The sequence below is a fragment of the Mus caroli genome, chromosome 1 (assembly GCF_900094665.2).
Source record: "Mus caroli chromosome 1, CAROLI_EIJ_v1.1, whole genome shotgun sequence".
Taxonomy (NCBI): Eukaryota; Metazoa; Chordata; class Mammalia; order Rodentia; family Muridae; genus Mus; species Mus caroli.
Genome location: NC_034570.1, coordinates 125,516,010 through 125,535,811, shown reverse-complemented (window position 1 = coordinate 125,535,811; position 19,802 = coordinate 125,516,010). Strand labels below are relative to the sequence as shown.

Sequence of the window (19,802 nt, the reverse complement as noted above, 5' to 3'; positions counted from 1 at the left end):
GCAAAGGGAGGAACAGCTCTGGGCAGCATCCAGGCCTGGGGCTTGGACTTGTGATTCCAGCTACTCAGCAGGGTATGGAAGGAACATAGTTGAGCAGTCTAGGCAACTTAGTGAGACCCTATCTTGAACCACAAAGAAATTTATAAGTAAAAAAGCAGGTTAGAGATGTAGCTCTGGGATAGATTGCTTGCCGAGTGTAGGCCAGCCTAGGATCCTCAGAATCAGAGAAGTGGGGAAGGGCAAAGAAACTCCTGGAGGAACCTGGGTGGTAAGGACATAGCCCATGGACCCACATGGCTCCTATACTTTTGAGATTCCAATCAAGAGAATTATGACACATTTTTAAAAACATTTTTTTTGTACAAAGTGAATGATAGAAGCTGTCCTTGTTTAGCCCTCTTAATAGTAATAAAACAGACCCTGTATTGAGCACCCAGATGTGCCAAACCCTTGGTGGGTGCTGTGGGTTCCCAACAATGTATAGGCTGCTGTCTCTTCCCAGCAGAAGCCCAGGACCCCCCAGCTGGACAGAGGGATGGGTGCCCCAAGATTCCCACAGCCTCTCCCCTGCTGTGCATCCTAGCCTGGGAGCCTCTGTGAGGGGTGAAGGTTGGCCAGCTTCTGTGGGACCTAGTGACCATGCTGAGGTCTGAGCCAAAACCCCTAATGCCTACCCTGCCCTTCCTGGCAGTGGGAGGCTGGGCCCCTCTTCTCTGCGCTCCAGGGAATAGGGTGCCATGTCCACAATCAACCCTTTCTTCTCTGGCTGTAGTGCTTGCTGCAGCAGCCAAGGCAGCCGTTACCAGGAGGGTGAAAGAACAGTGAGCCCCAGACTGATGGTGGTGAGTGTGGGCAGGCAAAGTCTCCAGGAAAGCAGCTGAAACCCACCACAGTAGGAGGTCACCTCTCTCCTAGGTCTGCCCTTCCACTCCTCCTTCTACCAGCCATGCTGCCAGGTTTTCCCTGGTGGCTGAAGCCTGGGTACTACATTTCCCACACTCCCCCAGCAACCCCAGCAGTGCTTTAAGTGCTACAAGAGAAAGAGATAAATTTGTCACCTGCTGTGTGTTTCCAACCCAGTGAGAGCTGAGGATGCTCACTCTGGAGAAGCCTCAGCTGTGTGGATGAGTTATGCTCCTGAGCCCCTGCTTCCCAAAAGCCTCTCTGGATCCTGGGGATAGGCAAGGAGGAAGATGGGGTTATTTTAATACATACCCCCCGAGGAAACCGAGGGTCAAATCTGTTTGCCAGCTATCAAGAAAGGAGCAGAGCTGACATTTTTAACCCACGAGTCTCAATACCACTCATTTCACAATGTTGGAAGTGACTTCAAAGGTCAGTTAGTATAACCTTGAGTTTGCGAAGTTACAGAGGGAAACTGACAGCCAGGTCTCAGCAGTTCAGGCCTCTGTCCCCAATCTGGAGACTGTTCTATCCCCTGTCAAAGACAGTAGAAAGATAGGTTGGCTATCTCTGGTGTCTCCAATGATGGGAAGATGCAGGTACCATGTAAAAAGAAGGTGAGGCCCTGACTCTGCTAAAGCAGTAAAGAGGGCTGGCCACAGTGTGGAGTGGGAAAGTTCCTGCCCTAGCTAAAAGATAAAATAAGATAAAATAAAAGTAGAACACTCCAAAACATAACAGCAGGTTTGTGGGAATGGGCACAGTAGAAACAAAATTGGCATGAGGGGACAGTTATTATTTATTTACTTAGTAGTTACTTTTTTTGGGGGGGGGGGGTTTGAGAATGTCTAACTCAGTTTTCCATACTGGCCTCAAACTAGTAGCAATTCTCCTGCCTCAGGCCCTAAGTGCTGAAATTACTGACAGTAGCCACCACACCAGCATGAGGTGGTAACCGTTGATCTGGGTGTTAGGTGATGATGTGATGGTCTCCTGTGTGTATCTGAAGGCTATGGGCACGGCTCAGTGGTAGTGTGTAGGGCTGTGGGCCCAAATCTGCTCCTCCACTGGGCACAGGCACTTGGGGGAGGCAGGACATGGGGAGTTTTACTGGGCTTACCTCATGCCACTGCCAGGCGGGTGTGGGCAGCAGGGAGGTACTGGGAGTCTGAGACCTGTGAAAGCTGGAGCTGGCTTGGGGTTCTCCGAGCCTATGACAAGTCAGGGTCCATGGGGTTTTCAGGCTCTTGGACATCTAGGTGCTCCTGGAAGTCTCAGAAGAGCTGAGAACAGAGTGGGGGCCTGGGGGCTGGGTCTAGGACAGGGCCAGGGATCAGGGGGGCAGAAGAGGAGCTCCAGCTAGTCCCACTTGGCTTCATGGGTGGCAGTCTTGGTGGTGGTTGTGGCAGGGAGCACCGAGAGGTCTTCTATGGGAGATTAGACATTGGCTCTGTAGGCAAAGGCCTTCTCCACGGCTCCCCATGTGAAGAGACCAAATCATTTATTGTCATGGTGGAAAGTAAATGTGTAAAACCATACCCCACTTCTCAGGGCAGGCCTGAGATAAATACCTTTTGCAGGGAGGAACGTCTGGGAAGGGAATCTTACTGGCGATGCCCTCTGGGCCTCTAGGTATTTCATTAGCATGGAGATCTCTGCCTTGAGCCTAAGTGACCACAGATCACAACTCTTTTCCTATTAAATTGGTCTGAGATGTTAAGGATGCCTCATCTACATGTGGAAGGACTTGGGGCATTGCCCCCATGTGACTGATGGCCACAAATCTATGGGGGGCGGGGGGGGGGGGAGGCTGAGGCTGGTGACAGGGGCCTGGTGCCTGGGAACAGGCAAAGCTCCTTAGATCCCTTCAGGGTCTCTGGGGCTTCAAACTTTTAGCTCGACCAAGGACCAGGCTCACGGTCCATGGCCTCACAGTAGAGCACTGACCTAACACAAGCAAGGCCCTGCAGTTCCCTCCAGCACAGGCTTTTGGGGGTTGTGATAGCAAGAAGGCAGGTAAACAGGCAGTGAGTGACATTTATATCTCTACGCTGGCTAGGATTCCCTACAATCCCTTCTGAAGCTCCACGGTCTTACCTGAGACACAGATACAGAAACAGGGGCATCTCAAAATCAAGTGACTTGCCTAAGAGCACACTTTATTTCCTGTGAGTGGATGAGCCGGGGACTTTGAGGAGTTGGGGGACAGTGACAAGCGTCCCTTGTGGGCTTTGTAGGTCTCTGATGACCTAATGGTGACTGAGTGAGTGTTTTCCTTAGGTTCTGAGCCAGAAGTTGTACTGAATGCGCTTTAAAGCCAAGTATGCCTGACTTTTCAGATGGGGACGGGGCGGGGGGAGGGGGGCATTGTTCAGCTAACAGAGACTCTTGAATTGGTTTCCAGGAAGTGGATATGCACTGGGAGCCTGGGATCATCCCTTTTCTGTGGGATGACCACACAGCCCCCAAACCTCACCTGAGTGTGTGACATAAAGCTGGAGGAAAAGCCCCAACACCGTCCTCAGGAACTAGAAACAATGGCTTGCGGATTTACAATTGGAAACCTGCTTTAACTTGGCTGTGTGATCCTCAGGCCAGAGTGGCCACCAAACCAGTAGTTACCTCTTATATCAGCCCACTGCACAGTGAGTCTCCACTCCCTTAGCAAGCTTCTGGGCTGTGGTAGGGAAATATTGTCACTGTGTATGCTCTGAAAAGTGTCTCGTGGCTCCTCGGTGAGTTGAAGAATTGACATCAGGGAAGTAAGGCGCTTGTTAGAAACTCAAGTGGCCAGGGCTGGACCCAGCGACCCCACCCTGCCTGCACAGAACCAGAGGCCTTGCCAAGTGCTTTTCTCTCTTGATTTGGCTTAGTTTCCAAACACGGGTCAAACGGTCCCTCTTCAGAGCAGCAGCAGCAGCAGGAAACATTATTAAAAGTGAGCCGTTAGCGGGCATCGGGTGTGGATTTTTGGCTGCCAAATAAAGACTTTATTGTTGTCATCTCTCCTTTCCCAAGCTCCCTCCCTCTCTCCTCTGCTCCCTCCTCCTCCCTGCCCTCCCCCCTCTGATCTGCCCCTCCCTCCCCGAACTAACCTCCCCACCCCAATAGGATCTGGTAGAAGACAAGTCAGGCAGACACACGCAGACACGCACCAACTGGGAGACCAGAACTTCTAGCTGGCTCTCTGCTGCCACGGCTCCAGCAAAGGTGGGGAGGAAGAGAACAGTGCCCCAGAGTCCAGAGGAGAGGCAGGTGTGTGCAGGTAAGTTCAGGCAGTGGGCGAGAAGACTAGAAGGCTCCTTCCTCCAGGGGTTCTCTCTAGCTCTGTCCAATCTTTCTTTCCTCCCTCCTGGCCTTCTTCCTTCTCATTTTTCCTCTCCAAAGAGTTCAGATGTAGCCTTCCTCACTTCCTGATGACACTCTCTTGCCTCTCCAACATCCTGCATCCTTGTGTTTGCTCGCTGCTGAAGTTAAACTTTCTAAGTGCAGATGTTTGTGGAGCACACAGAGCTGTGTCGCACACAGAATTTGAACAGAGCAGGTGTTGCCATGGGAACTGGACACTGGAACCGAATTCTCTACACCTTTCATGTATTACCATGCAGTGCAGAAGACAGACAGACAGATAGACAGACGGACAGACGGACACACACACACACACACACACACACTGGGTTTTGTCTCTTACTCTCTCACATGCCTGACCAGAGACAGCGTTTTCCTGCTGAGATGACAGAGCCAAACGACAATCACGCCTTGGCTGGTCAGGGAGGATATGAACAATCAAGTGATCCTTTTTTTTTTTTAATTTCTTTCTTTTGAGCTTAATCAGGCAGAAGGGAGAGAAAAGTGGCTCTCCAGCCTACACAGTATCCTGTCAGCAGCCTGAATTCCTGTCTCCATCCCCAAACCACTTGGCTCTTACAAAAAGAAGTCAAGCTTGCCTGCAAGCCTTAGAGGCCTTAACTCCTGAGTTAACAGTTCTACACACACATGCACACGCACACGCACACACACACATAGTCAGAAACACTCTTCTCTCTGAAGTTATTCTGAGATTATCCTGACCAGTCAGCTGGTAAGGGGGCTTGAAGTAGAGGAAGCAGGGAGGGGAACCTGGGAGCCTTACTTGCATAGCTCCCTCCTCTCCTGCAATAGAGGGGCCCCATGGCAGTAAGAAGGGGGACACTACTTGATCCTCAGAGGGCCCTGAGCAGTAGGCAGGGAATATGAAACCTTTACTAAAAACAGGGACAGACACTCATTACAGACCCATCAAACAGAACCCAAGAGGTCCAGAGCTACGTTAATACATCCTGAGACTCCCCTAACTCCCTTAGGGTTCACAAGGGCTATGTGGTGTCCTCAAAAAGGAGCCCCTGCAGTCCTGACAGTGAGGGCTGAGAGCCACTGCAGGAGGGAACAAAGCAGTCTCTTGTGATTACTAACATCATCCATACTAGGCAACCATACTTCAGGGGAACATTCTACCTTAGTCTATCTCCTCTTACCTGCTAAGCTACCTGTCCCAGGTACCCAAGAGCTGGTACTGGCTGTCACCATCCCTTCTAGATTCTCTCTCCCCGTACCCCACAGCTCTGTTCCATTTGACTCTCTCAGAGGACAGACTAGTTGATAATGTCCCTTACCCACCCTCACCTTCCCAGAGGGCATGTGAGGAGAGCATCTCAAGGCTAGAAGGAACAACAGCAACAGCAACAACCACAACCACAAAGGCAAGGAGAAGTCCTAGATCTCAGAAGAAGCCACAACCAGCCAAAAAGAGAGATTTCCATTTGCCAGCCAGTGTCCCCACCTCTTCAGAAAGCGGAGAGCTGGGTTAGTCAGTCAGGATGGAGACACACAGCGGGCTTTGCACGGGTGTCTGGGGAGTTCCAATCAGTTGACGCTGAATGTCCAATGTGGTCTTCTGAGCCACACAGGGAATGAAGTTTCTCTGAGTGAAAGACCCAGTACCTATACTGTAAGAAGGACCCCTTCTTCTCCAGCAGTAGGGAAATGAAGGATGTTAACCAAGCAAGCGGTCTGATGGTGGGGGGAAAACCATTACTTCAGAGTGGTACCAACAACCCCTGGACACACACTGAGCAATCACTTTGCACATTAACTATTTTAACCCTTCCAGCATCCAGACTGGAGCTGCAGCCAGGTGGTAGAATGATTGTATAATATGCACAGAACCCTGGTTTTAGCACCTCCAAAATAAACTTGGTAAGCAAGCCTGTTTTTTAGATGTGGAGACTGAGGCTTGTGTAGTAGTCCCGAGCTAACACAAGTTGCAGGGTGGGATCTGTCTCTATAACCATATTCAGCATCACAGGGATTCTTCTTGGCTTTCATCAAGGATTAAAGGTGGTAGGGAGAGAGGCAGAAAGGTGGATAAAGAGGGCAGTGAGTTTTCAGGGATCACCTGACTGTCCATCTGATTTCTTCCCCATTCCCCTGAATGGGGAGCCTGTTCTTTCAGACTCCTTCCCTAAAACCATACAACCTCCATTCTGTTTACATTCTTCCTGTTCAAACCAGAATACGGTGCTTACTCTGCAAGAGTGTTAAACTTGGCTTTAGTACTTTTTGACCTACACTGCATTTTAAAGTTGCTTGTGCCACTAACATCCGACAACTAGGAGAGCTTTGCCCAACCCCAGTTCATGCTGTGCATTTTGAAGAACCCCTCTCCCTGGGCTTTATTGGCCCAAGGTACCTCAGCCCTATGCTGGAGGAGTCCAAACATTGACAGTCCCTGGGCTCTTACAACAGATCAATAGGACAGGTGGGAAAGAGGACTTCTGCACTTTCAACTCAGGGAGCGTCTCCCAGAACCTGCTCTTCTGTAAACACATTGTCCCTGCCATTTCCAGAGTCTTCTTTCTGGGTCGTGCCTTCAGATGTGTGAGCTCAGCCCATCCTCGTACAGATGTCAAGCCTCTGGGGCCCAAGGGGAGAGTCAGAGGATTCAAGCCCAGATCCACGCTGTCAGAACTGAAATTTGAATTGTAAACTCTTTTAAGAAAGACTTCTAAATACAGAGCACGAACTGGGTTTGGGTAAAGCCAGCAGCTTTTTGAGAGGCGCTGAAAATTGGTCCATTTGGTGAGGGGCGTAGTCAACGAGTACTCATTGATTGACGGTGAGCAGGGCCCAATAGGGATCCGAATTAAATGGGAGGCGGGGAGGTATGTTTTCAGAAGCATAAGAGATCTTAAGCACAGACACCCTCACCCGGAGGGTGCTAATGATGTGGAAGGCAAGAGCTCAGGGCCCTGCCTCTGGTCCTTGTTGATGAGACTACAACCCATCTCTAGTTTGCCTCAGCGCCTCTTTCTAGAGCTCTGAGGCAGGGGAGCATGGCTAGAGAGAATGGCCATGCAGTGAGTACTTCCCAGAAGCCCAGGACAGCCTGGCTCGGCAGGAAGGGGGGGTGTGCCTATGAGGACGGCCTTGGCAATGAGCAGTTCCCTGTGCACTCTGCACACAGATCTCTGGTTCCGCCCGGGCCGGGAGAGGAGAGGGTTGAGCCTCATCGCCTAGTGAAAGTCTCCCACTTCAGATTCAGGGAGCTTGTGTTGGGGGAAACTCCTGGGCCTCTGGGTGGAGGAGCATGGCTAGCCCTGAGATCCAGAAGAAAGGCTCCAAAGGATAATGGGTAGATAAAGGTTCTCGAAGAGTCTGGCGTGGGGCATGGTGGTGCACGCCTTTAATCCCAGCACTCAGGAGGCAGAGAGGCAGGCAGATTTCTGAGTTCGAGGCCAGCCTGGTCTACAAAGTGAGTTCCAGGACAGCCAAGGCTACACAGAGAAACCCTGTCTCAAAAAAAAAAAAAAAAAAAAGAGTCTGACTTGGGCATGAGGAAGAAGGAGGCCTGGGGACCCCATGTCTGAGACAGGCAGGTAGCACGTCCCACTGGGTAGCCATGGCAGCGGGGGCAGGGCTGCCCAGCACATGGACAACAGAGACCCACCCCTTCCCCAGCATCAGAGCCCAGCTGCCTGGGCTGTCTGTCTCCAGGGAAGGCTCTGCTGGATGTCCCAGAAAGCTTTGTTTGGCTAACTTAGTGTCCATTACATCACCTTGGAAGTGCTTGTGGCACCAAGGGCAACAAAGCAAACCTGGGAAATTTCTGTCAAACCTAATTTTGGCCTTGGGGCAAGGTTTCTCATAGCAGGGCGGGCAGGGGTGGCGTAATTTTGCCCACATACTTCTAGATAATTTATAAGCAAAGAGATTCCAAAAGAACAACAAGAAGAGAATAAAAACAAATCAGTTTTGCAAAGACTGGTGCTTTTAAAATGTTTTGGAATAGTAAGGCTTTGCCCTCTTCATTTCTATGTAACACGACTATTCTATTTTCAAGAAAATTAAAAGCTTTATTAAAATGTTAATCCATAACACACCAGTTACAGAGTGAGGTGGGGCTGGGCAGCAGGGGTCAAGTTTAAATGTTGCAAGGGACGTGCTGTCTTCTTAGTCCTCTCAGAGAAGCCTTGGTGCAAATAAACCAAGAACCTAACAGCAGGTCCCTTGTCACAGAAGGCCCAGGGAAAATGACCTTCTAGATGTCCCCAAGAGGCTTGTTTGAGATGAAACCCACCTCAGACAAGAGAGAGAAATATCAGGCAGGATATACTCCACCTTCTCCAGTCTACCCTCCTTCCCACCTAGGCTGACACATAAAGCTCACACATGCATACAGGGCCCTGAGAATGTATACAAACTGGTATGGGCTAGGGACAAAGAGGTAGGTAGGGGTGTGTGTGTGTGTGTGTGTGTGTGTGTGTGTGTAAGCATGTTTATAATGTGCATAAACCTTTAGGGACAGGCACAGTTAAATTCTGCCCATTAAGGATGAGCTCTACCAGCTTGCCTGTTATCTGTCACATTTAGCTCCACACCTTGGGAATCCTGCCACCCCCTGTTCCTTTCCTTTGACCAAAGCAAGCAGAAGATAGTTCCTAATAAAAGCAAAGGGAGATTTGACATAGATCTAGGCTCAGGGGATAGGTGGAGAATGGAGGCCATGATTACTGGGTTCCAGTATAAGCTAGGGACACACTTCAGCCCACTCTATGTCTGAGAAGACTAAGCATCTTATATTCTGAGAGCTACGATAGTGGGGAAGATTCGAGGTGACCCTGATGTGATGTGCAAAGTATCGGGGTGGGGAGCTGTAGAGAAAAAGTACAGGCACCCTCTCCCTGGGCCCCTCCTGACCCAGGCTGGAAAGGGGAGCTGGCCCTGAGAAGGTCCTAGGAAGGACCTTTTCAACCTAGCTCCCACTGCACAAGCCAGCAGAGCCACCCAACAAAGGTCTTCAGCTCCTGATCCCAGTGTCACCGAGGTTACAGGGAAGTGCTTCCTGACGTCCCCACTCCAACATTATCAGTTCCAAAGTATATGGAGTGACAATACCAGGTCCAAAGAAAGGAAAGTGTTTTCCCCGAGCCTTTTTATTCCTTTCCTGTTTATTTTCCCAAGGGCCTCTACATCTGGGGAAGAATTCTTGGCAGGGCTCATGCTGGCAAAGACAGGCAGTCCCTGGGCCAAGTGCAGGGGAGGGGACAGAGCAAGGGTGAGTGGGTGAGCGCTGGTATCTGAGCAGTTCCCTTCCAGGACGCCTCCTGCCTTTCTGTCCTGTGCTCACTGTCAGTCTCCTGGCCTCTTCAAGCCACTTATTCCTCCCCACCTCCCCCCACCCCCAACCAGCCACAGTGGGAGCTGGACATGGTGGGTGGACTGCAGACCATTTATAGCAATGAAATGTTTTCCTCTTTTCTTCAAATGCTGTGTCTAACCACCCTCGTGTGTGTGTGTGTGTGTGTGTGTGTGTGTGTGTGTGTGTGTGTGTTCTTACCTCTCTCAGTATTTCTATCTATAACAGATTTAAGGAACAAAGCCACTCAAGCCAACACAGACATCACCTTGGGGGCCCCTTCTCAGTGTACCTCCTCAGATGGTGCACAGGAGTGTTAGGCACCGTTTGAGAACGTGGAATTTGGATGGAACCTTCCAGACCCACTGCTTAGGACTCTGGGCCATATCCTAGCATCCCTATGAAGAAGGTGGAGAGCTTTTCTTGGGGGAGGGGTGGTATAAAAAGTGTTGAGCAGATTTTGGATGTCACACCTGGCAGATCTTAGAGCTGGAGAGAGCACCCCCTGCCTGCCCCCACCCACCACCCCACCACCAAGGGTTTCCAACATGCCTCAAGACCCCTGTGCTTTCTACGAACATGCACCTTTCCACAAGAGGCTAACTACTCCCAGTCTCCTTCCTGCAGGTACATCACCTGGATCATGAGGGCATCCTTCTTCTGGCTCCTCCCACTTCTCCTCATCTTGGCCTCAGTGGCCCAAGGCCAACCGACAAGACCAAAACCTGGGATTAGGCGTAAACCCAAGCCGAGGCCCACACCCAAATTTCCTCAGCCCTCCGAGCCAGCAGAGCCGACAGACCTGCCTCCACCTCTTCCTCCCGGCCCTCCATCTGTCTTCCCTGACTGTCCACGGGAATGCTACTGCCCCCCTGACTTCCCGTCAGCCCTCTACTGTGACAGCCGAAACCTTCGAAAGGTCCCCGTCATCCCACCCCGAATCCATTACCTTTACCTGCAGAACAACTTCATCACTGAGCTCCCTCTGGAATCTTTCCAGAATGCCACGGGCCTGAGGTGGGTCAACCTGGACAATAACCGAATTCGCAAGGTGGACCAGAGAGTGCTGGGGAAGCTCCCCAGCCTGGCATTCCTCTACATGGAGAAGAACCAGCTGGAAGAGGTACCATCAGCTCTGCCCCAGAACCTGGAACAGCTGAGGCTGAGCCAGAACCTCATTTCCAGGATCCCACCCGGAGTGTTCAGCAAGCTGGAGAACCTGCTGCTCCTGGATCTACAGCACAATCGGCTGAGCGATGGCGTCTTCAAGGCCGATACCTTCCAGGGCCTCAAAAACCTCATGCAGCTCAATCTGGCCCACAACATCCTGAGAAAGATGCCCCCCAAAGTCCCCCAAGCCATCCACCAGCTCTACCTGGACAGCAACAAGATCGAGACCATCCCCAATGGGTACTTCAAGGACTTCCCCAACCTGGCCTTCATCCGTATGAACTACAACAAGCTGTCAGATCGCGGGCTCCCCAAGAACTCCTTCAACATCTCCAACTTGCTGGTGCTCCACCTGTCTCACAACAAGATCAGCAACGTGCCGGCCATCAGCAACAAGCTGGAACACCTGTACCTCAACAACAATAGCATAGAGAGTGAGTTGGGGAGGTGGGGCAAAGGGGAGAGCAGAGGTTCGGTGCAGCCACACTTTCTCAGGAACACCACTGTGAGGTTATAAGAAGCAACTACTGGGACAGTGGTATAGCAGCCGTCTCCTCTTCCTCCTCCTCCTCCTCTTCCTCCTCCTCCTCCCCCTCCTCCTCCTCCCCTTAGATAGGGCTTGTGTAGTCCTGACTGCCCTGGAACTCAATCTGTCATCCACAGATCCCCTTGCTCCTGCAGGTGCTGGATTAAAGCTGTGCACCGCCACCCAGTTTAGAAATCTTTCTAATGTGCACATAAGACCTTACATTCTGCAGGGCGGTGGTGGCACACACCTTTAATCCCAGCACTTGGGAGGCAGAGGCAGACGGATTTCTGAGTTTGAGGCCAGCCTAGTCTACAAAGTGAGTTCCAGGACAGCCCCTGTCCTGAAAAAAAACAAAAAACCAAACCAAACAAACAAACAAAAGACCTTACATTCTGTCCTTAGCATTGAAGACAAGGAAAAAGAAACCCCACTATTGGCCTCATTATTTTCTGCATCTGAGTAACCTTGAAAAGATACTAGACCCATATGGAATGTCTCCTTTCCTGTAAAATGAGGGTGGCAGTATCTTCTAACACAGAGTCAGGGGGGATGACTTAATCGTGTATGGATGGAGTGCGCTGAACATCATGCTTGAAAGGCATGAGGTTTTCTTTCTCCATCCCTTCTCATCAGCGTCAGCTTCTCTGGCCACTGGATCTGTAGATCAGACAGACACAGAAATACTGCTAGCTACTCTCCTAACAGTAGAACAGAGATACAAAGTGCTCATGTCCTGGGCTTGGCCTGCCCGCTGCAAAAGAAGCCAGCAGCAGCCATGGCAAAAGCCTTCCCAAATCTGAGCCTTGGCTTTTAGAAAGTCTGTGAAGGGGAATCAGAGGCAGCTACATAGTCAGGGTATAGAACAGCTAAAAACTGTTTTCTGATTCTATTGGAAGGTTGGAATGTTCAGCTAGGACAGTTTCCACAAGGAACACTCACAGAGTCCCGAGTTTGATGTGTCAACTGTAGCCCAGGACATGAGGCTCGGTCCTCTTCAGGCAAGTGTCAGGCCAGACATGGCAGTACACATGTGTAACCCTGGTGCCTGAGGAATAGAGGCAGGAGACTCAGAAGTTCAAAGCAGTCTTGGACTCCATGAGACAAAACAAAACAAACAACAACAAAACTCTGTCAACTGGGCATGGTGCCTGTAATTCCGACTCTGGGAAGAATGAAGCAAGAAGATAGGGAGTTCAAGGTCAACCGAGGAAGTAAACTCGCCTCTGAGAGCATTGCCAGAAAGGCTCAGAGAAAGAAGCTACTGTTCAGTTGTTTAGTCCTCGAATAAACCATTCCTGTAGGAAACGACCCCTCCACGATCATCCCCAACTGAAATCATTTTACAAATGAATAGACTGGCTCTAGAAATTAGATGATTACAATCATACCTGCTCTGGAAATTAGGTGACCTACAGTCATACTTTGCCAGAGTCACCCTGTCCAGAGAAGAGGACAGTAGAGCCCACACTCTTGGCTTTTGTCCCCTTTCTCCTCTCCAGTGCTGCCAGTTCCTCTGTGGTTGACTTCTCTCCCTTCTTCTTCCACAGAAATCAACGGGACCCAGATTTGCCCCAACAACCTAGTGGCCTTCCATGACTTCTCCTCGGATCTGGAAAACGTGCCCCACCTGCGCTACCTGCGGCTGGACGGGAATTTCCTGAAGCCACCCATCCCACTGGACCTCATGATGTGCTTCCGCCTCCTGCAGTCCGTAGTCATCTAGGCTGTGCCCAGAGCTGGACCTCCTCTGACAGCACTTGAAGGCTGGTGGCCCAAGCTCTGGGGTCCACTGTTTTTATCTGTCTCCCTCTCTCGCTCCCAGCCCTGCCTTTCCTCTCGTCCCTTCATGAGGATGGTAAATACTGTATAACCTGCTCCGGCTCTAAAGCAAGATTCCCCACCCAGCCCAAAGACACCCTGCCAGCCAAGACCTCTGCTCTTCTTTGGTCTCCCTTTGCTTCAGAAACACAGGCGTAGGCCAGCAGACGCATCCCCTCTCTTCCCCCACACCGCAAGTCTCTCATGGGTAAGGCTGGGCCATGGACTGGCATCTTATTTTAGTCTTATCCGAGTCAGAAGCAGAAGTCATTCCAGAGGTGAACCCTGGAAAGTTCCTCCATTGAGAACTCCTCCATTTGGGTAACTCTGTCTCAAGAAGGCCGACAAATCCAGCTCTCCTAGGCCTGAGATCCCTTCTGAAGCTGTCCTCTGCCACTGTTTCCTGACACCAGACAGATGTCACCCTGTTCCCTGCTGTCTCGAGTTCTTCAGAAAGGAAGTGTGGGGGATGACTAAGGTGGGGTGGAGGGTCAGGGTTTCCCCACAACTTCCAGCCTTTCCTCCTCTTCCCATCTCCCTCCTGTGGGGCAAACACAGTACACACCCTCTTGGCTGGGCCTCAGAAAGGAACAGCCAGGGACAAAGTGGTGCAAGGAACTAGACTTTGGCTAATAGGAGGGTAGCTGGGGGGTCAGAGCCCAAAACTGGGCCTATGTGGATGTCACCAAGCCCTGCAATCTCCCTTAGCCAAACTTGACAAGAGGACAGACTTCACAATGGAGGGCGAAGAGACGTCACACCCACTTCATCTGCTCTCTATTATGTGTGAGACTCGGTCGAGTCATCCCACCCCAAGGGCAGTTCTTGAGAAACAGAGGAAGAGGTGGAGCACCTGGGAATCTCCCAGAAGCCTCTTCCACACTGGGGATTAGCCTCTATCTCTAAGGCTGACTCATCAGCGACATCTGGTGGCTGGTGGTGCAATACTGCAATTCCCTGATTCCCTAGGGGAAGAGGGCCATGGGCTTTCTCCTACTGGGTCTGAAGGAAAGGGCAGAGGCTGGGGGTTCATTCCTATCAGGAGTGATTGTGAATGGGACATGTTTTGAGAGTCTAAGGGAAGCTAGTTTGACAGAGGCCTTGCCAGGGCTCTTTTGCTCTCAGCTTCCACATCTGTAAACTGAGTCCCTCCCAGAGCTCCTGTTTCATGTCTGTGCACCCTCTTCTAGAGCACACCTAACGCAGGACAAGTGGCGCCACCCACCCTCCCTCTGCAGTAATTTATTCCCTGCATAGAGTGTTCCTCCCCCGCAGACTTGCCACCCTCCTTCCCTAGCCCAGGTGAGCAGCTTGGCGGGTTTCCAAGAACCTGGGCTTCCTGCCTTTCTCTTCTTCCCTTCTCCTCCCTCACTGGAAGGCTGCCTTTGCCCTGCCACACTTGCCTGGGAGGAGGAGGAGGAGGATGTGGAGATGAATGTTCTAGAAGTGAGTGAGGCACAGGACCAATCCTCCTTAGGCTGGGGAAGTCTCTGGAGGCTTTTTCCTCTCCCCAAGATGGTGTCACACAACTGTTTTAAGACATTGGATTAGGCTGGGCCCTGTAGTCCAGAAACCCCATTTATATCCTCCATCACCTTTCTCACATTGAAAATAGAGCCCACTTCACACAACCTCTTTTCCCTGCTGTGCAACTTCCTCATCCTAGTTGCAGCTGGTTTCTCCAAGGCTCCTGCTTAAGTCAATGCATCATTACGGCTGAAAGCAACCTGGTGCTACAGCCTGGACAAACCCCTTCTGCACCTATGACAACCTGCAACCTTTGCCCCTTTCAGGAGGTCCACGGGGATCACAGCTCCTGTGGCTGCTAGGGATGGGGGCAGGCACTGATCCTGCAAACCTGAACTAGCATCCCACCATCAGCATCCCATTATCCAACCGTGGACCTTGCCAGCTTCCTCCACCGCTCTCTGCAGCCATCAGCTAGAGGGACAAGAGTTAAACTGGCTTTACAGGAAACACACACACACAGTGCTGGTTACCTTGGGGTTTAGAAAGCCCCTCCTCACACAAGTTTCTTCAATCAGTGCCATTAGCATTTATACATGCAGGTGCATGTGTGTGCATATGTGTGTGCACATGTGCATGTACACTCGCCAGCTCTCACCCTGTACATCTTATCTATTCTCCAAAAGACCATGTTAACTCTGATACAGCGTCCGCATTCCAACAAGCTTCACAGAAGAGGAAATAAAGTCATATGGAAAACACCCAGCACGAAGCTGACTGTGTGAATGAGTCAAAGGCAGCAAGAATACTTTAAGCAGTCTTTTCTCCAGCTCCCTACTGCTCGCTGAGAAGATAGGGAGAGAAAAAGAAATCTGTCTTAAAAGGTGTGTTTTAAATTTGTGTGTATGAGCATTTAGCCTGCATGTATGTATGTGCACCACATGCGTACTTGGTGACCACAGAGGTTAGAAGTTGGCACTGGATCCCCTAGAACTGGAGTGATGAGTGGTTGAGAGCCTCTGTGTGTGTGCTGAGGACCAAATCCCAGTCCTCTAAATGAGTAAGTAATGAATGCTCCTAACTTCTGAGTCATGGCTTCAAGCCCCCCAAATACCTTATTAAGAAACTCCTAGCAGCTAGGGGTGGTGGCTGCCATCCCAGCACTCAGATGGCAAAGACAGGCAACCCTCTAGGAGTTTGAGACCAGTCAAGGCTACATAGTAAGATCTTGTCTCAGAAAGGAAGGAAGGAAGGAAGGAAGGAAGGAAGGAAGGAAGGAAGGGAGGAAGGGAGGGAGGGAGGGAGGGAGGGAGGGAGGAGAGAGAGAGAGAGAGAGAGAGAGAGAGAGAGAGAGAGNAAAGAAAGAAAGAAAGAAAGAAAGAAAGAAAGAAAGAAAGAAAGGGAAGAAAGCCTCTTCTTAGACAATATCCTCAAAAACTCATAACCTTCATGTAAAAAATTAAAAAGTATCCCTAAAGTCAGTCCAGAAATCTAATAGCTCCACTTGAAATCAAAGCAGCCATGTTCTTTGAAACCACCGATGTCAAATTGTGGAGGATTTCTCGGTGCGCAGCACCAAGGCACTGCAGGAAGAGTCATCTTTTCTAACTAATTGGAGAAATACAGTGTGCACAGGAAGTGCCCAGGGCAAGCAGCCAAGGACCAAATCATCTGGAAAGATCTACAGGCCACGCACAAGTTCAAAAGGACAAGAGTATGATGGCCAGGGCTCTCTTTAGAGGGGATTTGGCTACCAAGGGGGATTCTCAACCCGCCTAACCTAGGCTGTCTTGTGGAGGATGAAAACTGACAGATGCCCTCGCCCAGCCCTATCTGCCTGGTGTGTGCCAGGCAGGCCCCAGGAAGGAATTCAAAGCTGGAGGGTGCATACCCCATGCCATTGGAGAATTAATTACTTGATAAGAGGGTGGGGTGTATGCACGAATTCTTTTCTCTTAGTTGTAATGATGTTAACTGTATGCAACTCAGCCTAGGAAGTCTCGCGTGAGCCGGCTCTGAAGAATGAAAGGGTATGACTTGGAAGGAGAGGAGGAACGAGTCGGTAGCTAGCTAGGCTGGAGTCCACATCGGAGTGGGTGGGGGTTCCCAGTTTTCAGCTGCGGATACCAAAAGGCAGGCGGGTCTCTGAACTTTTCTGCCCTCCTCTCTCACTGCCCACAACAGGGCAGCAGCAGGGTCAGCTGGCCAGACTTCTGTGTTCACATGGCCTGTTGCCTCTAGCTCATCAGTAACACCTCGTGTCTGTTAAAGGGCAGCGCTTGGCAGGCTTGTGGATCAAGGACTGTGCCCGCCCGCTTGCCCGCCCGCCTGCCGCTTCCCACACAGGTCCACGTTCCCATCCACCAATGCCCCCGAAATCCATGGGAACGACCGACCGCAAGCTTGTGAAGGCGGGAATAGAAGCTGGGAGAAAGTGTAGGATGAGAGACTGCCTGCATCGCGGGGTTTGCCTCGGGGTGGGGGGTTGGGGGGGAGTGCGTGGGAGCAGGCGCAGGCGCTGTGCAGGATTGGCTGTGCAGCCTGGGATTGCGGGGGCGGACGCTCAGGCGAGATGGCGCGACTGGGGCGGGGTGGGGTGGGAGAGGAGCGGCGGGAGTGTGGAGGGGGGGGGTGTCACCGAGAGCAGGGAGAAGAGAGCAGGTGGCAGGGGGAAATGAATGAACAGTCTCATCTATATTCCTTGCAGGGATAAATTGCGTGGAGTTGGGCGGGGGCCACGGTCTCGGCTGTCTGTGGGGACCGAGGGTCTTTGGAAGAACAGAATGAAGGGGTAGGGCCAGCCAAATGTGCCATCTGCTTCGAGGGCGTCCTCTTGGCTTGTGACTTTTATCTCCTTCCACCCAGCTGAGTTTCTGAAGCTGTCAGTTCCCAGATGGGGGATCTCCGAGACAAAACAGCCTTGTTCTGGCAGGCGGCCTCTTCGGGTTGCCCAGAATCCCCTTCCCACCCCAGCTGAGGAGTCCTCGGGGTCTATTAGGTCTGCCCACTCACCTGGCATCGCAAGCTAGGGATGTGTTCTGCTAAGGCCATCTGTTCTGAGGGTAGAGTCACTGTGTTCTCAGGTTCCTGAGATGAGGTTGTAAGAAGGTGAGCCTTGTGAACTCAGAAAACTCAAAATGTAGTGCTAGTCTAGGCCTGGGTGACCTTGGACCAATCGTTTCTCTTTTGCCCTCTGTTTCCTATCGGTGGTCTTCAAAGGGCCTCCCTGCTGGGATTCAGGGTGTGACCAGAGGAAAGGAGGAGGGGGTGGAGAGCATCAGAGAAGAGCCTGGGCAGTGGAATCCAGATGACATTCGCCAGCCCCTACCCTCTTCTGGGGATATCTGAGACACATCCCAAGGAAAGATGGGGCCCATGGAAAGTCAGAGTTGAGAGAGAAGTGTTAGGTTCCAGGCCAGAGGCTATGCACAATGACAATGTCTTGGGTGTTTGTAAGCCAAATTCCCACTCCTGTCCTTGTCCTTTCTTCCTACAGGAGTTAGAGAACTTCCTGTCTTCTTGTTGATGACCACTGCTTGCGAGCTTGAAGTTGGTCTTTAGATCCTACCCAACTCCCTGTCTCCTGCTGTACCACCACAGTGCTCTAGGGATAGGGCTGAGTGGGGTGCCCCAGTTCACACTCTCTTTTTCTTTGGATTCCATCTATGAAGTCCAGTGCCGTTATTTCTGAGGGAGTGGGGGGTGGGCGGGGATGGGGACAGGGACAGCAAGCTCCATCCATCCAAGAAACCTCAGCTCAGTCTTCTGGAATCTAACTGACCAACCCTCAAAGATCAGAGAAGGTATAACGGCCATGAGTGTGTGTGTGTGTGTGTGTGTGTGTGTGTGTTCACCCCCACACAAAGAATTCCTGTTCATTAAGTGAAGAAATGAGATTAGGGACCCCTGAGGAAGAAGGAAGGGAAACAGCGGGGCACTTCAAAGAATGGGAAATCTAATTAGACACATACATCCCTGGCCAACCACTCGTCCTTCCCTGGCCGATAGATGAGGGGGTGTTGGGCTGTCCCTGGGTCTGACAGGCAGTCATCATCTCCACCAGAACCTTTATCTCCCTGGAAGCTCCCGAGCCAGACGGAACCAAAAGTATCCAAAAGGTAAGGTCCAAGGTTGGAGGCCTCATGCGCACTGGCACAAAAGCAAAAGAATGGAGTCGGGGCTGTGGCAGGAACTGGGCAGAGAATGGCAAGAGTACAAGACTCTGATCAAAGAAGCTGCAAGGGGCTACCGGGTGGTCGGTCAGTAAACTGCCTTGGGGGTGGTCTTGAAGAGCAGAGATTTCAGTTTGGAGTGGGAATGGGGAACAGAGAGATACGACCTCTTACTACTGCTGGGGACTTACCATTCAGCCCGGCTGAGATTAGGAAGAAGCCTGTGCAGGCGGCTTTGGGAGGGCTGTGTAATCAGCTGCAGACTGGCTACGATGCTGCAGACACTTCCGTATCCATAGCACACTCAGCCCTCCACCTGTCTGCACAGATGTGAGTGAACTGCAGACGACGTCTGTGCTCATACGCCTGCACATCATGTCCTCCCAGTAACCCATGTGCAGACACATATGTACACAGATAGCTGCCGAGCTTTCTGATGGGAAAACACTGCAGAACCTCATACCAACCCTCTGCTTTCCACAGTGTGTTTCTAAAATGCTGCATTTCTAAGACGATGTTACCAGCCAACAGCCTTCGTTTACACTGTATGTTAAGTTATAAGACTTTGTCTCCAAATTGACTGGTTGCTCCTAGGAAGGACTGGACCTCATTCCTTTCTGCACCTCCAGAGAGAGGAATATCCCGGGACTACAACTTAATAAACGTCCCATGGATGTTTAAGTGACTGAAGGACCGAGTGGCCTTAGAGTAGCCACAAGTAGGGTTAGGGAGAGAGCTCAGTAGGTAGTAGGCTTGCCTAACATGCTTGAAGCTCTGTGCTAGATACCCAGCATTTCATACACCAGGCATGATAGTGCACACCTGTAATCCCAGCCCATGGGAGGTAGAGACAGGAGGATCAAAAGTTCAAAGTCCTTCTCCACTACATAAGTTTGAAGCCAACCTAGGGTACATGAGAGCCTATCTCACAAAAAAAAAAAAAAGAAAGAAAGAAAGAAAGAAAGAAAGAAAGAAAGAAAGAAAGAAAGAAAGAAAGAAAGAAAAAAGGAAACAAAAGTCTCTCTCTCTCTCTCTCTCTCTCTCTCTCTCTCTCTCTCTCTCTCTCTCT

The 19,802-nt window shown here is 51.0% G+C and overlaps 2 protein-coding genes across 5 annotated transcripts in view; both read left to right on the top strand.

Moving 5' to 3' along the window:
- Positions 1–4,015: 4,015 nt before the first annotated feature.
- Positions 4,016–15,330, top strand: Prelp (proline and arginine rich end leucine rich repeat protein). 2 transcript variants are annotated; one of them, XM_021173406.1, is made up of 3 exons: positions 4,016–4,168; positions 10,205–11,181; positions 12,824–15,330. In XM_021173406.1, exons 2-3 carry the CDS (start codon positions 10,221–10,223, stop codon positions 12,997–12,999), a joined length of 1,137 nt encoding a protein of 378 aa, XP_021029065.1. In that variant the 5' UTR covers positions 4,016–4,168; positions 10,205–10,220; the 3' UTR covers positions 13,000–15,330. The 2 variants fall into 2 exon arrangements, with proteins under 2 accessions (XP_021029065.1, XP_021029070.1); XM_021173411.1 differs by having other exon boundaries at positions 10,191–11,181; positions 12,824–15,329.
- A 2,315-nt stretch (positions 15,331–17,645) lies between these two features.
- Positions 17,646–19,802, top strand: part of Optc (opticin) — an 11,846-nt gene continuing 9,689 nt past the window's right edge. For 2 of the 3 annotated variants that reach the window (XM_021170226.1, XM_021170212.1), the window contains exon 1: positions 18,432–18,679. In XM_021170226.1, the coding sequence (XP_021025885.1) occupies positions 18,570–18,679 (110 nt within the window). In that variant the 5' untranslated portion in view covers positions 18,432–18,569. Of the gene's footprint in view, positions 17,670–18,431; positions 18,680–19,802 lie in introns of those variants that run through there. The other variant, XM_021170220.1, reaches the window with a different exon arrangement.

Bases quoted from the DNA above. Each gene is read 5' to 3' on its own strand.
- Prelp (XM_021173406.1), top strand. From the start codon at position 10,221: ATGAGGGCATCCTTCTTCTGGCTCCTCCCACTTCTCCTCATCTTGGCC. The intron at 11,182-12,823 runs GTGAGTTGGGGA...CTTCTTCCACAG, and splicing joins CAACAACAATAGCATAGAGA to AAATCAACGGGACCCAGATT.